Source organism: Coloeus monedula (genome assembly GCF_965178545.1).
Source record: "Coloeus monedula genome assembly, chromosome: 29".
Lineage (NCBI taxonomy): Eukaryota > Metazoa > Chordata > Aves > Passeriformes > Corvidae > Coloeus > Coloeus monedula.
In genome coordinates, this window is record NC_138809.1 from 2720051 (window position 1) to 2738290 (window position 18240).

The 18240-nt window shown below is 64.6% G+C and overlaps 2 protein-coding genes across 2 annotated transcripts; one reads left to right on the plus strand and one right to left on the minus strand.

Annotated features, from left to right (window-relative positions):
- Nucleotides 1-3615: 3615 nt before the first annotated feature.
- Nucleotides 3616-10327, minus strand: SEMA6C (semaphorin 6C). The gene is made up of 17 exons (XM_082298471.1): nt 9905-10327; nt 9719-9833; nt 9394-9451; nt 9239-9295; nt 8958-9059; nt 8631-8721; nt 8425-8547; nt 8109-8197; nt 7624-7841; nt 7331-7456; nt 7101-7256; nt 6563-6790; nt 6076-6222; nt 5720-5797; nt 5568-5623; nt 5303-5350; nt 3616-4863 (listed from the first exon to the last, which is right to left on the minus strand). The coding sequence occupies exons 1-17, from the start codon at nt 10005-10007 to the stop codon at nt 4067-4069; spliced, it is 2592 nt and encodes an 863-aa protein (XP_082154597.1). The 5' UTR covers nt 10008-10327; the 3' UTR covers nt 3616-4066.
- A 1449-nt stretch (nt 10328-11776) lies between these two features.
- NUDT17 (nudix hydrolase 17) lies at nt 11777-14036 on the plus strand (the record flags this gene model as incomplete). Its single annotated transcript, XM_082298618.1, has 8 exons — nt 11777-11851; nt 12511-12633; nt 12725-12896; nt 12999-13024; nt 13118-13210; nt 13301-13399; nt 13593-13765; nt 13871-14036. The coding sequence occupies 8 exons, from the start codon at nt 11777-11779 to the stop codon at nt 14034-14036; spliced, it is 927 nt and encodes a 308-aa protein (XP_082154744.1).
- Between the last annotated feature and the right edge of the window lie 4204 nt (nt 14037-18240).

Here is an 18240-nt window from a genome sequence, read left to right on the forward strand (position 1 = left end):
TTGTCTCAAATCTTTCCTGTCCATGTTTTGAGGCTCTGATAACTTTTTTGCTTACAGAAAGGTTTGCGTTGTTTTTTTTAAGTCATCTTTTATGCTGTGTTCGACCTTTAATTAACTTTGGATTTAGGAATTTGACAAAGTGGAAGTTTATCTAATCCCCTCGCTTTGCAATTCCGTTCTCTTCCCCACAGCTAAGCATTTTTTTCTAGAGTCTAGAGACAAGTAATTTAAATTCTTGAAAGTGCTGGTGCCACACCACTGATTCCTTGACCTGTAGTCCTCAAGTGTTTTTCCTCTCTGGCACCCAGCACAGGTCAGGTCCCAGTTTCCTGCACTGGGAGCAGGATGCAGCCAAGGGAAGGGGCAGGGAAGGAAGTTTTGCAGAGCCAGGGCTGCTTAACTGCTGCCTCCAGCTCCAGAGGTTTTAATTTGTGTGCTGGTCCTTATTAATGTGCACAAAATAAAACAATTAAGGCTGGAAAAGACCTCCAAGATCATCAATCCAACCTTCAAATGGGTTTGATGATCTTGGAGGTTGTTTGAACCTTCAAACCACGCTGGGTTTACCCTGAACCCTTTGTTTTGCTGAGCTTCAGTGGCGTTATTTTCTTTCTCCTAGTAAAACCTACTGTATTCCCACATTGTTCTCCATAATCCCAGGAGTCTCAAGCCACACGCTCAAGCTTTTCCCCTTCAGTTTCTATTCAAGGAAGAGAGAAGGAAACCCTGACTCTTTTCACTGGTGTTTGCTTTATTTCCCAAGGTAAGAGGGAGGAAGTGATGGAAGCAGAGGCCGTGGATTGTGCCATGCGAGTGCCACTGTCCCCAGAGCCACCTGCCCCTGCCAGCCCCAGGGCAGGGTGGGCAGCAAGGTGAGAAGCAGCTGGATTCAATTCCAAAAGGAAAACATTCCAGCTGCCTGTGACCCTGTGGAGCTCATGGGATCAAGGAGAGCTGAGTGTCCGTGGGGCTTCTGTCAGCACCAGTGATTCTGTGCTGCTTAAACCACGCTGGAATATTTTGGGTTTTTCCTGAAAACCCAACGCTCTCAGGAGGAGAAATGCCAAGTTGGCCATTGTCTCTTTGGCAGCTGGGCAGAGACTGTTCCTTTATCCTGTAGGGAAACGTCCCAGTGTGGCAGTAAATCATCCAACAAATGAAACTCCAACCTGTTATTCCATCATTTATCTAAAACTTCATACTGTGCCATTAATATCAGCCTCAGCCCACCTTGTCCTCTCATTAAACTGCTCGGGGCACTGTAATCTCATTATTTTATGAGACAGATACAAATGGTGTTCAGTAAAGCAGGGCACAGCTCCAGAGCTCTGTTTTGTTTCCTCAAGGGATGTCATTCCCCAGCCTTGCCTACTACCGCCAATTCTTCCAGCGTGTCCCAGGGATACTTGATTATTTGGATTAACTTCGGGGCAGGAAAAGAGGATTAGGAAGCAGAGCCGCTCTTTAACGTGCACACGGAGACGGGTTACATCAGTTCTGTCTGTTTACAGACTTGCCCTGCTGAAAAACAATTTTCTAAAGCTGTTCATTATTCTGAATTATTTGCCAAATTACTACAAATCATTCCTGGCTTGGGACCCGCCAGGAAGACAAAGGGGGAACTGTTTAGGTGGTGTTACCTTCAGTCACTCACATGAACTTTCTCCTCCCTGCTTGGCCAAATTCTGCCTTTCCAAAGCAAAAACTCATGTTTACAGATTTAAAATATTTAGTCTGTGGAAATTTGCAGCTCTTAAAGCTGCTTGGGAGCTTAGCGACGGGAATTATCCGGGAGAGCTTTCTGTTCTTCTCCTTCACCTCGTCTGGGCTAGAAGTTCCATTACTGAGGCATCAAAATGCTACTTTTTTTTTCTCCTCAAATGGGTTGGTTTTTTTTTTTTTTTAAGATGCAAATTTTTGGCTTTGGATTTCTGTCAGCCCCATTGGGGTGAAACCCTCAGGTATTTCAGACTCGGAACTGTCTCCTCCTAAGAGGCAAGGAGTGGAGCAAAGTGTGGATGACTCCAAAGAGCACAAAGGTGGATACTCCTGGTGGGAATTTCACCGTGCTCTGAGCTGTGCTGGAGGTGGGGGCTCTGCCAAAGCCCCTCAGAGCAAAGCTTATTTTGGGATGTCAATACCTGCATTGTTGGGAATGGGAAGAAATCCCACCGTGCCAAAGTGGCTGGATTAGTGCTGAGCTGCCTGGGAATTCCAGCCTTGTGCAAGGACCTGCAAATCCCAGGGACCAGGATCTGGAATGGCAACAAAAATATTCTCTTGGGGTGTTGCTTTAAACGTTTTCAGAGGTGTGGAAGGGATTTTTCCCTTTTATCCATGTTTTTCTTCTCCCAAAATTGTTCATTTTTGGATTAAGGCAACACTGAATGTTTGTCACATGGAGCATCTCACGCTCTCAGGGAAAGACATCCTTCACCCGTTTGTTTCAGGAACAATTTGGGGGAGTTTTTCATCAAACCACCCAAAGGAATCATAAAAATTTCCTTGATTTTACAATATTTAGGCAGATATTCTACTTCCCACACTGGCCAGTGGTGTAAACTGCTGGCACATGGAAATCCAGACGTGACAGCCTGGGAGTCTGGTTGTCTTTGGAGATGCGAACGTCACTTTTTTAAACTAAATTTTCTATTTATTTTTTAAAGAACTAAAATGTTTTTTAACATGCAGCTGATCTGTATTGTGCCTTCCCCACTGCCACCCTCAGTTATTGCCATCCTTCTCCCCAAAACAGGTGATTTTGCAAAAAAATCCCTTCAGCTGGGAAAAAAACCTTCCCCTTTAGAAGAGGAAATGAAAAATAAAAAGTCCATGGGGCTCGTGGGAACTGGTTTGGGTTATTTTTGGAGGAAATAAAGCTGAGGATGTTGTCACCTTTTGGAGGGGAATGCCCTGATTTAATTTCTGGAAGTATCCATGTATCAAAGCTGACCAAAACCGAGGAGGATTTGATCTTTGCCTGGAATTCAAACCCGGCTGCATCCCCAGCTCTTCCACAGAAAAAAACCAGCAGCTTTTGAAGCCAAAAGCAGCATTTTTTTGGTCAGTAAATTCCCTCCCACAGGAACCCAGGCCGGGCTCTGCCGCGTCAGGGCTTTTCCTGCCCGCGCCTCCTCCGGCCTCGCGCCGTTCCCGAGCCTGGGATCACATCCGTGCCTGTGTGGGCTGCAGAACCCCGTCTGTCTGCCCTCTCATTAGCACAGTGCGCGGTTAATTAACACCCTTTGGGTTAATTAGACACGTGCTTCCCTCCTGTTCGAAGTAACCAGCTCTGAGCGGTTTCCGTTATCCCAAATGGGTGCGGATCTGGTTGGGATGAGAGGAGGAGGTCACAGAAACCCCAATTCCATCCTTTGCAGACACCCACGAAGGGGGATAACAAACCTGGGGAGTCAGGCTGAGCGTGGGGTACCCTCCCTTCCACTCCCCACCCCCTTCTTGAGGCCAAATCTAATTATTTGATTCATCTGGACTTCTATCACGTTGTTTTGATCACTGGAAAAATTAGGGACAGATTATCTGAGTGCTGGGACAAGAACGCAATGGCTTGGTCCCCCCTTCTCTACCAAGGGAAAATGGTTTGGAATGCAGAAATTTCAACATCTACGCTCATTTTTTATTCTGTATTTTTTATTAAAATCCTGCGCCACTGTTGCGGTGCCCTGGCCCAGCCCTGGTCCTACACAGTAGGATGGGCTGGGCCACGTGTCCCCCTTCCTGGTGTTCCCAAGGTGGGTGACGGCAACTCCCATCCCCCTCCCCGAACAGAAAATAAATTAGAAAGAATAAAAAAAAAAAAAAGCAAAACCAGGGGGATTGGAGACATGGAGACCTTGTCACTGCAGTCTGGGGACACGGGGACCCCTGTCACCTCTGGGGTGTCTGCTGGGAGACACAGGGATCCCCACCACCCTGCTGGAGGCTGTCCTGGTGACACGGGGACCCTCACGGCTCTACAGGGAGCCGGTGCAGTGGCGACCCTGCCCCCCAGGGAAGGTGACACCTCGAGGCCCCCCGGCTGCAGTTGGGGTGTCCCGGGAGGAGCTCAGGGCCGCCCCGGGGCCGTGGGCAGCAGCAGCGGCTTGGGGAGCGTGGGGGGCTTCATGGACAGGGAGCGCTCCAGGGTGCCGGGCCGGGGTGCCCAGGGTGTCCCCCCCGGTGTCCCCAGCGAGTGCATGCGGGTGAGGCCCCGCGGCGGCCCGGGGGGACTCACGGGGGTCCCCCCCAGCGAGTGGCTCTGTGCCAGCGGCCGCCGCGGGGCCGGGGGGCTATCGGGGGGCACATCCAGGCGCACCGGGGCTCGGTCGTGGGGGGCGAAGAGCGACCCGGGCCCCGCGGTCCGCGGCTGCACCCGGTTGGCGAAGGACCCGGTGCCCGGAGGGGTCACGGGCCACCCCGAGCCCCCCGAGCTCCCCGAGCTCCCGTGCAGCCGCTGCAGCAGCTCCTCCAGAGAGGCCTTGACCGGGGGTCCCGGCCCGGGGGGCTCCGGGCAGCCCACGGGGCCCAGCGGGACGGAGTGGCCGCGCCGGAGCTCCCGCTCGCGGGGTGCCCGGGCGGGGGGCAGCGCGGGGGGCTCGGGGCACGGCGGCTCGGGGGCGTCCCGCAAGGCGCCGGCCCCGCCCTGGGGCGGCAGCGCGGGGTAGAGGCGGGGGACGGGCGGCTGGGCCGGGGTCCGAGGGGCGCAGGGCGGCTCCGAGGGGGTCTTGGGCACGGCGGGGCGCTGGCAGCAGATGGCCACCAGCCCGGTGGCCAGAGCCCCCAGGACGAAGGCGCCCAGCACGCAGCCCACGAGCACCGGTACCGGCACCGTCGCTGCGGCCCCCGGCCCGGGGTGCCGCACCTCTGCGGGACCACCCGTCAGCCCAGTGCCAATGGGAGGTCCGGTACCCCCCCGCCCAGAGCCCCCTCGGTCCCACTCACACTCCTGGGGTTCCCCCTGCCAGAGTCCTCCCGTCCCTGGGGTGCCACTCCCATCCCTGGGGTCCTCCCTTGTCCCTATGGTCCACCCTCATCCCTCTCCTGTTCCTGGAGTCCCTCCTGGTCACTGGGGTCCCCCCACCCCAGGGTCTTTCTCCTTCTCTGGGATCCCTCTCCTGTCCCTGGGGGTCTCATGTTTGTCTCTGGAGTCCTCCCGACTCCTCAGTCCCTCCCCAATCCGTGCAGTCCCCCCTCCCCAGTCCCTGGGGTCTCTCCTGCTCCCTGGGGTCCCTCTCTCACCCCTGGGACACCCCTCCCTGGTCCCCGGGGTCCCTCCCCAGAGTACCCAGACAATGTCACTGACCATGGACCACATCCCCATCCTCGTCGCCATCCCCTGCAGCCGTTGCCCCTGTGAGAGCAGAACGGGTCGGGCCAGGTTCCCCCACGTCCCTTGGAGCCCACCCGTGTCCCCTCCACATCCTCCCCATCCTCCAGCATCACCCACATGTGGCCAGGGCCACCCCAGTGTCACCCTGGTACCACCTGCACCCCTCTGTGACCTCGTGTCTACAGAAATCCCCAAATATTCCCATGTTCCCAGTGTCCCCCATGTTCCCCCACTTCACCTTGGCAGCTCCCACTGATCCCGAGGGATCCCTCCACGTCCTGCTGGAAGCCGCTCCTGGGGCACACAGAGGGGACATCACCCTCGGTCCCCGGTGTGTCCCCGCACGGGGCAGGGCCCCACGAGGTCACAGGGGATGTGAGGGACACTCACGGAAGGTCCTCGGAGAAGGGGACGCAGCCCTTGGAGGGCAGCCAGACACAATAGGGGTCCCGGGCAGCCAGGCAGCTCCTGCAGGGACACGGGGATGGAGCTGCCATCGCACATCCCTGTGCCCCCATGCTGTGCCCGTGTGTGCCCCTGTCCCCTCCCATGCCCTCGTGCCCTTGAGCACTTCCATGACCTTGCACATCCTTGTGCCCCCGTGCCTTTGCACACTCCCGTGTCTTCATCCCTCGCACGCTCCCACTCTTGCACACTCCCCACCCTTTGCGGGGAAGGATGGCAATAACATTCCCATTCCCCCACACCCCCCCGCACCCCCCGTGCCCCCTCACGGCCCCGCTCACCCTCGGCAGGAGCCGTGGCGGGCACAGCGGCTCAGGGGCAGCCGCACCAGGCACCCGGCGAAGGCCACGAGGAGCTCCCGGCCCGGCAGGTGCAGCTCCAGCCCCAGCACCCGGCTGGGGACCCCAGCCCCCCGCGGGCCCCGGCACCTGCGCCCGACAGCACCGGGGTCAGCGCAGCCCACCCTGGCACCCCAAACACCACCAGCCCCCACAGTGCCCAGAACCACCCCCCCCCAGCCTCCCCAAACACCCCCAGCACCACCAGCCCCCACAGTGCCCAGAACCACCCCCCCCCAGCCTCCCCAAACACCCCCCAGCACCCCCCAACCCCTCAGTGCCCACCAGGTGCCCAGCACTCCCAGTACCCATGGCCCCCACAAGCCCCCCAGTCCCACAGTGCCCACAACTCCCCAGCCCCCTCCAGCATCTATAAGCCCCCCCAGACCCCCAGACCCCAGCCCTGAGGCACCCCATGCCTGCCCCTCACCGCCCGGGGTCGTAGAGGCTGATCTCCTCCAGCAGCAGTGTCTTGGCACCGCTGTCCCCCAGCTCTCGGGTGTCCCCCGGTGCTGGGGTGGCCCCAGGCGTCTGGGTGGCCTCGGGGCGCTGTGCAGCTGCCAGGACCTTCAGCACTCGCCCGTCCTCGGCGCCCAGGAACAGCACGGTCTGGTTGCCGCGGGGCCCCGCGCCCGTGTCCACGGCCAGCTGAGTCAGCCTGTGGCAGGACACGGCCTCGCACACCCAGGCTGCGGCCGGGCTTTGCACGCCCTTGCACGAGAGCTTCCTGCACCCTCACGTAGCCCCACACACCCTTCACAAGAGCCGAGGACCATCGCCACCCCGCAGCACCCACACAACCAACTGCACCCTCAGCCCCTGCCCACCCTGAACCTACTCACACGAGCCATTCCCTGTCCCCCAGGCTACTCCATCCACGAGTCCATCCCATCCCCGAGGCTACCCTGTCCCCGAGGCCACCCTGTCCCCGAGGCCACCCTGTCCCCGAGGCCACCCTGTCGCTGCACCTGGTGCCGGTGCGGGTGAAGAGGGGCCGCCCGCCCGCGGGGCCCACGGCGCCGTGCAGCAGCGGGTGCTCCTTGGCGAACACCAGCGTCTCGTCAGGGAAGTCCCCGGAGGTGACAACACCGGCAGCAGGTCCCATCCCGGCGCAACAGCCCGGCCTGCGGCACAGCCGGTGTGGGGACGCGGTGTCTGCGGCACCCCGGGGACGTCCCGCTGTAGGGTGGGGGGCTACCTGGGCTGAGGGACCTTGTCCTCGGGCACTGGGGTCCAGGTGGCCCCTCGGGGCTCAGCGAAGGGACCCTCGAACGAGCGCTCCACATCTGCCAGGTAGAAGGCGCAGACGGCCGAGCCAGGGATGCTGCGGTGACAGGAAGGCTTTGGTTTGACCAAGGCTCCTGTGTGTCCCAGCTGTGTCCCCATGCTCTGTTTCCCTGTGTGTGTGTGTGTCCCTGTGTCCCCGTGTCTCCATGTGAGTCCACCCCCCCATGTCCCCCTGGGCAACCCCCTCCCCACGTCCCCACCTGCCTGTTGGGTTGGGTGCCAAAGAGGGCGAGCACAGCGGGGCGCCCGTGCAGGGTCTGGGGGGGTGTCACGGCCTCCAGGACATCGAAGTAGAAGACGGTGTCCCCAGGGACGGAGCACTGCAGCCGCACCTTCAGGAAGGACGTCCAGCGCCGCTCCAGCACCCGCGGGGAGCCGCCGCGGTCATTGCGGCACACGCGTGCCACCCGCGCCACCAACACCTGCACGGGAAGCCGGGTCAGCACCTGGACACCTGGGGTCAGCACCTGGACACCTGGCGTCAGCACCTGGACACTTGTGCAGACCTCTGGGCATTGGCACCTGGGCATCCTCGGGCATCGTTGCTGTCCCCCAGGCACCTCAGGCTGGCACCCAGGGGCCACCCACGGGCCTGACACCCTGTGAGGGGGTCAGGAGTCTCCCCTGCCTTGACCCCAGGGTGGGAGACCCCTGCGTGCCCCCCCTGTGCCCCCCATCCCCGCACCCACCTTTCCCAGGGCGCTGAGCTCCACTGCCACCTCCCTGAAGAAGAAGTAGACGTAGGGGCCGTAGGGCAGCACCTGGACAAAGTGGGGTTCTGGGGGGGCCAGGGGAGGTCGGAGGAACCATCAGCCCCTGCCACCTCCTGTCCTTGTCCCCCACCCCTGCACCTTGCCCCCCTCTACAGCCCCATGGCCCTGTACCCCCAGATTGCAGCCCTGCAACCCCCGACCTCATCCCCACATCCCCCTGCCCCTCTCTGTCACACCCCCGCACCCCTGTACCCCCCATCCCACCCCCACAAACCCCCCCACTTTGGGGTACCCTGCAGCCAGCGGGAGCTGTATTTGAGGGTGCGCAGGGGGGCCCGCCCGGGGCTCAGGCTGCGGTAGATCACGGCATCACTCGCCTGGAAATCGGCCACCGTGGCCGAGTACAGGCTGCCATCTGCGGGGGGGGGTGGGACACACACAGGTCACCGCTGTGCCCCCCCGGCCACCCCCGTGTCCCCCCGCCTGCCCAGCACCCACCGACAAAGAGGGCGACGATGCTTTGCTTGGCATCGAAGGGGCACCGGGCCTGGCCACTGACCTCATCACCCTGCCGTGCCAGGCTGCTCACCTGGGGGGGGGGGGGGGGCACACGCCCAGAGGCCGTGAGACCCCCCCCAACACTCAGCACCCCCTCGTGCCATCCCCAACCCCAGCACGGACATGGCTGAGGACCTCCACACTCATCACACATCTGGGAACGGCCGTGCTGGGGCTGAGACCCCCCCCCCAACTCATCACACCCACACTCAGCAGGCTGTGAGCCCCCCCCTCACCCCTGGGCTCCCCAACCCCGGGCCCCCCCACCTGGTAGGTGCGGCACAGGGGGCTGAAGGCGTTGGTGCCACAGGCCAGGAGGGTCTCGGAGTCGCGGGGCACCAGCACCCGGATGTAGTTGTGACACTCGTCCTGTGGGGTGGGGGGGGGACACAGGGGGACCCCGGCGTCACCCCCTTCTCATGTCCTGAGACCCTGTTTGCCCCCACCCCTTGTACCGTCAAACCCTGCACCCCCAAAGTCCTGCACCCCAAATCCCCACATCCTCAGCACCGCTCCCCACCCCTCGCTCCCCTCAAGGCCCCCCTCACCTGCCGCCGGCCCCGCATGGCGCAGTTCTCCCTGTCCTGCGGCTCCCAGGTGAGGTGCTGCCAGGTGAGACGGGTGCAGGGGGCGGGTGGGCGCGGGGATCCTCCCCCTGCGTGCCCCCCATGTCCCCAGGGACGCTGTGCCCGTCCCCCCTTACCCGCTCCGGGTACAGCGTCCCCTTGTCCTGCCCCAGCTCGAAGGCGTAGATGTGGTCCCTGGGGGGAGGCGGTGAGTGTGCAAGGGGACACGGGGACGTGCAAAGGGACACGGGGACAACGCGCCAGTCACACGCACGGGGCACTGCGGGGTCACGCACGGGGCAGCGGAAGGAACGGGGGGGACACAAGCAGCGACAGGGGTGTAGAGGTGTGCAAATCCTTGCACAAGCACAGGTAAGGATGCTCAAGCACAGGCACCAGCGCAGGGCAGCCGTGTCCCGGCACACACGAGCGTGCACACGAGCGTGCACCGGCCGCGCTCACCGGGCAGCCACGAAGAGCGTCCCGTTGAGCCGCAGCATCCGCTGGAAGTCGAGGCCGAGCCGGGCCGTGCCGTTGTCCCCCCGGAGGCCCCCGAAGCGCGGGTACGCGGCGGTGGCTGCGGACCGGGAGGACACGGTGACACCCCGGCAGCCCCCGAGCCCCGGCCGCCCCCCGAGCCCCGCTCACCTGTCAGCCCCACGGTGCTGCGAGCCACCAGGTCCCGCGGGAAGGACTGGGCGGGCACCCCGGCGAGGAGGAGGAGGACGAAGGGCAGCGGGACCCCCGGCATCGCGGGTGGGGCTGAGACCGACCCCCCCGCCCCGCCCCGGGCTGCGAGCGGGGGGAAACTGAGGCGCGGGGATGGGGGGGGGGGGGCGAAGTGGGGACAGTGCTCCCAGTGTCCCCTTCCAGTGTCTCCCGTCCTCTCAGTGGTCCCCGCTACCCTCTGCCAGTGTCCCAAGTGCCCCTGCTCCGATGTTCCTGCCAGAACCCCCGTCCCAGTGCTCCCAGTGCTCCCAGTGCTCCGGGAGCTGCTGCCAGCAGTGTCAGGACCCTTCCTCCAACACAGGAGCGTAGCCCCAGTTCCCCGTTGAACAGCACCCACGTGCACCCGCCCCAGCACCCCAAAACACCCCACCTACACCCCGACACCGCTCTCACAGCACCCCAAGTACCCCACAACACTCCAACACCCCCCATGACACCCTCACAACAGTCAGCGTCTCACCCAAACCCCTAAAACACCCCAAAACCACCCTGTCGCAACACTCCATCGCCCCCCCCTACAGCGCCCTACACACCCCCTGCCCCAACACCCCGCAACACCCAACCTACACCCCAAAAGTACCCAAAACCACCCCAAAACGACCCCCTTCCAAGACTCCACCACCCCTTGCCCAAACACTCCCCACCCCCTGCCCCAACACCCCGCAACCCCCGCCCCTCCCGGCCCCTCGGCGCTCGGTACCGGCTCCGCTCCCCGCTCGGTCCCGAGCGGCTCCGCCCCGGAACGGGCCGGGACCGGGCACCGGCCTGAGCGGAGCCGGGGGCGGGACCGGGGACCCCCGTGGGACTCCACAGCCCCCGCCGCGGGACAGCCCCCGCGGCCGCCCTATAGATAGGCGTTAATCCCCGTTAATGAGATGATCCTCATTAACTGCCGAGGGATGGGGGGGGGGGGGGGCGGAGGTTTTGCACGCGCGTGTGCGCGGGCACGGCTGTGACGCCCCCCGCCGCCTTGTCGGTGCACGCGCGTGTGCAACTGTCGGCGCGCACACGCGTGAGCGCGCACACGCGCGGAGACCCCTCGCACACGCGTGTGCGGTGTGGCGGCCACCCGTGTGTCCCCCTGTCTCCCCCAGAGTGGGGACCTGTCACCTGCACCATCGTGTGGCCACTTGCTCGCCCGAGCGAGGACCGAGAGCTACTGGGAGTTACTGGGACATACTGGGAGCACTGAGCTGCCCCCCGGTGTCACGCTCAGGCTCCGGTCCCCAAGTGTCACCAGCTGCTCCGGGGGGGGGGCTGAGGGGACCCTGGGGACGTGTCGGGGGTGAAGGATGCTGGGGACACCCTCGAGAGTCGGGGGGCTCTGGGGGGGTCCCGAGGGGGCGGGCACACGGTGACACCTGCTGGCATCACCTGGAACGGCACCTTTCGGGGACGAGGTGGGGGGCGATGTCCTCGGGTCGGTGGTGGCCGCCCTGGGGACACAGCGGTGTCCCCGGAGTGTTGATTGTGTCCCTGAGGGGTGGCAGCATCCGCGGGGGTGGCCACGTCCGCGGCAGGTGACAGTGTCCCCAGTGGGGGAACACAGAGGACACGGCCATACACAGGACACAGGCGGACGCAGTGGACATGCACGGACACACGGAGGCACACACAGGACACGGGGGACACACACGGGGGACACAGAACCGTCCCCGGTCTACCGGGACCGCCCGAGGGCGATGCCGTTCTCGGCCACCCCGCCAGGGGGCGCGATCGCCGGCCAGGTTGAGGCCCCGCCCCCGGACAGCGTCAGGCCCCGCCCCCCGCCAGGAGGCCCCGCCCCCTGTCATGGCGAGCGCGCGCGTGCTCGTGCACGTGCGGCGCGGGGGGGCGGGGGGGGCGGCGGCGGCGGCGTTCGGGCAGGTCCGGGAGGGGACCGGGGGGCAACGGGGGGCAACGGGGGCAATGGGGGCAATGGGGGCAACGGGGGGCAATGGGGGGCAACGGGGGCAATGGGGGCAATGGGGGCAACGGGGGCAATGGGGGCAATGGGGGCAACGGGGGCAATGGGGGGCAACGGGGGCAATGGGGGGCAACGGGGGCAATGGGGGGCAATGGGGGGCAACGGGGGCAACGGGGGCAATGGGGGCAATGGGGGCAACGGGGGCAATGGGGGGCAACGGGGGCAACGGGGGGCAACGGGGGGCAACGGGGGCAATGGGGGGCAATGGGGGGCAACGGGGGCAACGGGGGCAATGGGGGGCAATGGGGGGCAACGGGGGCAATGGGGGCAACGGGGGCAATGGGGGGCAACGGGGGCAACGGGGGCAATGGGGGGGCTGTGGGGGGCAATGGAGGCAATGGGGGGCAATGGGGGCAACGGGGGGCAATGGGGGCAACGGGGGGAACAGTGCGAGGGAGGGGGAGTGGCCACTGCAGCGTCGTGGCCATCGCGCTGCGGTGACAGTGGCCGCGGTGACAGTGGCCACAGTGTCCCCGTGGCCATGGCGCTGCGGTGACAGTGGCCGCGGTGTCCCCGTGGCCATGGCGCTGCGGTGACAGTGGCCGCGGTGTCTCCGCAGAGTGTCACCGGCGTGTTCTGCCCCGCGCACACCGACGTGGCCCTGGTGAGCTGCGGGCTGGAGCGCGGCCACTTCCTCATCTCCGATGTCCCCTTCCCCGGCTCCGCTGTCACCGTCCTCAAGGTCCGCGGGGCCACCAGCCCCCGTGTCGCCCCGGGTGCCACCGTGTGTCCCCAGGGAGCCAGCGCACCCCTGACGTCCCCTGTCCCCGCAGAGACCCCCTTTCTGCCCCGCCAAGCTGGGGGGGGCCACGCTGGGTGACCGGAGGGGACACCCGGGGGTGGTCGCAGCGGTGGCCGTGCTGCTGGAGGCCACCTGCGGCCACGTCCTGCTGACCCGCCGAGCCGCGACCCTGCGCCACTTCCCTAATATTTGGGTGCCACCAGGTGAGTGCGAGGAGGGGCGACAGGGGCTCTGGGGTTCCCTGACCCCTCACTCAGGTGGGGACAGGTGTTTTGGGATCCCCTGACCCCTGTCCCCCCACACAGGTGGGCACTTGGAGCCGGGAGAGGAGGTGAGGTGACACCGTGGGGACTCCGTGGGGAGGGTGGGGGGTTCCCGGGTGAGTGCGGGGACATGGTGCCCCCTGACACCCCCAAACCCCCAGCTGGTGGCCGCGGGGCTGCGGGAACTGGCCGAGGAGACGGGGCTGCGCCTGGAGCCCGGGACCTTCTCCTGGCGCCTGCTCGGCCTCTGGGAGGTAACGACCCCCCCCACCCCCGGGGCTGGGCAGGGGGTGACACCCCCCAGGTGTCCGCCCTGCCCCACGGGTCACCCCTGCTCCCCGCAGTCCCTGTTCCCCCCCACGCTGAGCTGGGGGCCACCACGCTGCCACCACATCGTCACCTACCTGGGGCTGCGCTCGGCCGAGCCCCGCCAGCACCTGCAGGTGGGGGGCACCTCCGAGGGGGTCACTTCGTGGGTGGGGGTCCCTTCGTGGGTGGGGTGTCCCTCCCCTGGGGGTCCCTTCATGGGTGGGGTTCCCTCCTGAGGTTGGGGTCCCTCCAAGGGGGGGGGGTCCCTATTGAGGTTGGGGTCCCCCCCCTTGGGGGTCTCTCCCTCCACGGGGGGTCCATGCCCAGGCCCGGCTGTGTCCAAGCCCGTGTGAGGTCAGCGCCGTGGCCTGGCTGGAGCCGCCAGTCCTGGAGGCCATCGCTGCCACCGAGGAAGGAGCTGAGGGATCGGGATCGGGATCGGGATCGGGATTGGGATCGGGATCGGGATCATTCCCCAGAGAGCTGCCAGCCACCGTGGGGTGAGACGCTCCCGACACCGTGGGGACAGGAACAGGAGGCTGGAGAACACCTGGGGCTGTCCAAGCTCCCCATGGCCCCATCCCTGATCCCATTCCCTGTCCCAGGATCATGGAGATGAGCCCTGACGGCTTCCGGAACTCCCAGATTCCCACCGGGATCCTCCTGCGCCGGGCCCCAGCCCACGGCCCCGACCTGGAGCGTGTCAGCACCGGCACCAAATTCGCGCTGGGGAGGTGGTGGGGGGAGCCCAGCCGGGGGGGCCGGGAATAAAGCGCTTCCCACGGGAACCGAGTCCGTGCTGGAGTGGGACGAGTGGGGACAAGGGGTCCCCAGGAATGGGCTGGGGGTTCCCACAGTGTGAGGTGGATTCCAAGGGAATGGAGAAGGGTGCACACACACACCCACCCCTCTCCGTGAGCTGTTGGGATGGGGACACGGGATGAGGACATGGAATGGGACACGGAATCGGACACAGGCCACGTGTGCGTCCCAGTTTCCCAGTTTAATGCCACGGCCCCGCTTCCGCCTCGGCCCGCAGGATCCGCAGCAGCACGGCGTGGACGCCCTCGTCCATGAACCCCTGCGGAGGAGGGAGTGTGGCTTTTCCCGGGATCCCACCTGGGTGCCCAGCACCCAAAACTGTGCCCCCACCCCCCAGAGGCCCCAGGCAGGGTCGGGGGGTCCCACCTGGGCAGCTTGGAGAAGGTGGCTCCGGTACACGGCCACGGTGTCCCGGTGCTGCTTCTGCTGGACCTGGGGGGGGACAAGCGGGATGGGGGCACAGGGTGACACTGGGTGGCACGAGGGGGACGGGGGGGACACAGAGTGACAGGAGGTTACAAAGGGTGGCACGGGTGACACCGGGCACTGTCCCCACCTCCAGCTGGAGCTGGAGCCGAGCGCTCCGGCCCCGCAGCCCCAACACCTCGGCCGAGAGTTTCTCCGTCTCTGCCAGCAGCTGCTTCAGCTGGGGGGGCAAATTTGGGGGCAGTGTTGGGGGGCTGTGGGGGGTGGTGGTACCCCCCGGCATCCCCTGAGACCCCCCTGGTCCCTGTGATGCCCCAGGGCGCTCCTTGGTCCCCCCAGATGGTGCTGGGAGATGGGATGGGATGGGATGGGATGGGATGGGATGGGATGGGATGGGATGGGATGGGATTGGATGGGATGGGGTGGGATGGGATGGGGTGGGGTGGGATGGGATGGGATGGGATGGGATGGGATGGGATGGGATGGGATGGGATGGGATGGGATGGATTGGGATGGGATGGGGTGGGGTGGGATGGGATGGGATGGGATGGGATGGGGTGGGATGGGATGGGATGGGATGGGATGGGGTGGGATGGGATGGGATGGGATGGGATGGATTGGGATGGGATGGATTGGGATGGGGTGGGGTGGGAATGGGATGGGAAAGGAGATGGGAATGGAACTGTGGTGGGGACAATGATGAGAAGGGAACAGGGATGCAGATGATGATGGCAACAATGGTGGGAAAGGGGTGATGATGATGGAAAGAGGACTGGGAAGGGGATGGGAAGGAGACGGGGATGGATATGGGAGGAAGAGGAGGACGGGAAGGGGGCGGCAATGGGGACAGGGATGGGAAGAGGATGATGATGGGAATGGGATCGGTGCTGGGAAGGTCCCTCACCTTCCCATCCTTATCCCGGCAGGCGCGCTCCAGCCGAGCCGCGCGTTCCCGCAGCGCTCCCAGGCTGCGCTCCAGCCCCTCCGCCTTCTCCCGCAGCTCCCGCAGCTCCCGCTCCCTCCCGGCCGCCTCCCGCCACCGCTCCGGCCCCGGCGGCTCCGCTGGGACAGCGGCGGTGCCGTCCCCGCGCTCCGGGCCCTGCGGCTCGTCGGCACGCACCGCCGCTCCCGGTATCCCGCTCTCCCCGTCGCTCCGGGGGCTTTCTCCGGCCTCTCCCTCCATCTCCGTGATGAGCTGCAGGGCCTCGTGCTGCGAGCGCACCAGCGCGTCCAGCCGCCGGTGCAGATCCCGGAGGATTCCGGCCCCGGCGTCGCCTCCCGCCTCCCGCACCCGCGCTCCGACCCCGTCCCGCAGCGCCCGCAGCTCCCGGCGCAGCCGCCACGCCTCGTCCCGCTTCCCGGGATCCCGCAGCTCCCGCAGCTCCTGCTGCAGCCGCTCCCGCTCCCGGCCCAGCCGCGCCAGCTCCACCAGGAGCTTCCCGTTGCCCTCGCGCAGCTCCAGCAGCTCCTTCTCCATCCTCCCGCTCTCCCTCGGTATCTCGTCCCGGCTCTTCCCACCGGCAGCCGGCTCCGCGCCGTTCACCGCGCACCGACACGCTGCCGCCGGCTCCCGACGGAGCTTTTCCAGGAGGATTTGGGATTCCTGGAGTATCCTGGCATGGATCTGGTCCTGGTGGTCCAGCGCCTGCTCCAGCCCCGCCACCAGCTCTTCCCAGGTGGCCGCGCTCCGGCCCACGGCCTCGTCGCGGAGGGAATCCTCTGCTTCCCGATGCAGCTCCTGGCTCCGGCAGAAGGCGCCGGCCTTCGCTTCCCGCATTTTGGAGCACTCCTCTCCCAGCCAGGCCAGGAACGGGATCAGCGCCGGAGCCTCGGCGTTGCCGTGTCCTCCTTCCCCCTCTTCATCCCTCGTCCTCTTCCTCAGCTCCGCCACGCGCCGGGCCAGGAGCTCCAGGCAGGCGCCGTCATTCTCCTCCTCCTCCTCCTCCTCCCCCGCATCCCGTCCCGGCAGGAGCCGCACGAGCTCCCGCAGCCGCCGCCGGATGCCCCCGGCAGCTTCCTCCAGCCGCCGGCATTCCAGAGTCTTCCTCACCAGCTCCTCCCGCAGCCGCCGGGCAGCGCGTCCGTCCCGCTGCTCCTCGGCCTCCTCCTCCTCGCCCTGGATTCCCACCTGTCCAGCACCATTCTCTGCTGGAGGGAAAAACACAGTCCCGTTTTCCCAATTTTTCCCTAGTTTTTCCAATTTCCCCCCCTCCCCATTTCCCCCGTATTTTTCCCCATTTCCCCCCGTTTTGTCCATTCTCTTGGAGGGCTCCAGGGGGGGTCTCACCTCTCCCCACGCAGTGCGGGACCTTTCGGAGAGCCCAGCTCGGGGCCTTCCCGGTGACATTCCCGGTGACATTCCCAGTGTCTTTGTCCTTCTGGTGGCTCTGCAGCAGCTCGGCCGCTTCCAGGCTGCCGTGAGCCAGCGCCAGCTCCAGCGCTGTCCTGAGGACACCGAGACATGGGTGACACGGAGGGACACGGGGACACAAGGAAACAGTGAGCGGTGGCAGGGGGTGGCACACGGGTACAGTGGCAAGATGGCACCGTGACACAGTGACACGGTGGCACACGTCACCCCCCCCCCCCCCATCCCGGTGACACCCTCGGGGATACCATGCACCGGTGTCCCCAGTGTCCCCAGTGTCCCCCGTGTCACCCACCTGCCGTCCCTGTCGGCCAGCCCGGGCTCGGCCCCCCGCCGCAGGAGCTGGGCACAAGCGGCCGCGTGGTTCCCCCGCGCCGCCAGCATCAGGGGGGTCTGGCCGTGCTGGGGGGGACACAGGGGGTGACCATCAGCTCTTGCTGTCCCCTGTCACCCCCTGCTGTCCCCCTGTCCCCACTCACAGTGTCGGGGACATCCAGTGGGGCGTCGTGGTCGCAGAGCAGGAGGATGCTGGAGGCGCAGCCCGAGGAGGCTGTGGGGGGGCTGCGTCACTGCGGGGGCTCTGGGGGACCTCTGGTGTCCCCCACGTCCCGGGGGTGTCCCCGTGTCCCCCCCCCCCCCCTCACCGGCCCAGTGCAGCGGTGTCCGGTTCTGCCCGTCCACGTGGCGCTCGTTGGCTCCGTGCTGGGGGGACAGCGGGAGGGGACCTCCGGGATGGGAACGGCACCGGCCCCCCCAACCCAGCCCTGTTCCCATCCTCATCCCTGCCCTTGTTCCCTGTCCTTGTCCCCATCTTTATTCCCACCTCCATGCTCATCCTCCTCTGCATCCCCATCTGTGTCCTTATCCCTGTCTCAATCCTGATCTTCATCCGTTTTCAGCCCCAGCTCCATCCCATCCCATCCCATCCCATCTCATCCCATCCCATCCCGTCCCGTCCCGTCCCGTCCCGTCCCGTCCCGTCCCGTCCCATCCCATCCCCATTCCCATTCCCATTCCCATTCCCATTCCCATTTCCATCCCATTTCCATCCTATTTCCATCCCATCCCATTTCCTTTTCCATTTCCATTCCCATTTCCATCCCATTCCTATCCCATTCCCATCCCATTTCCATCCCATTCCCATTCTGTTCCCATTTCCATCCCCATTCCCATCCCATTCCCATTCCCATTCCCATTCCCATTCCCATTCCCATTCCCATCCCATTCCCATTCCCATTCCCATTCTCATTCCCATTCCCATTTCCATCCCATCCCATCCCATCCCATTCCATTCCATTCCATCCCATTTCTGTTTCCATTCCCGTTTCCATTTCCATTTCCATTCCCGTTCCCATTTCC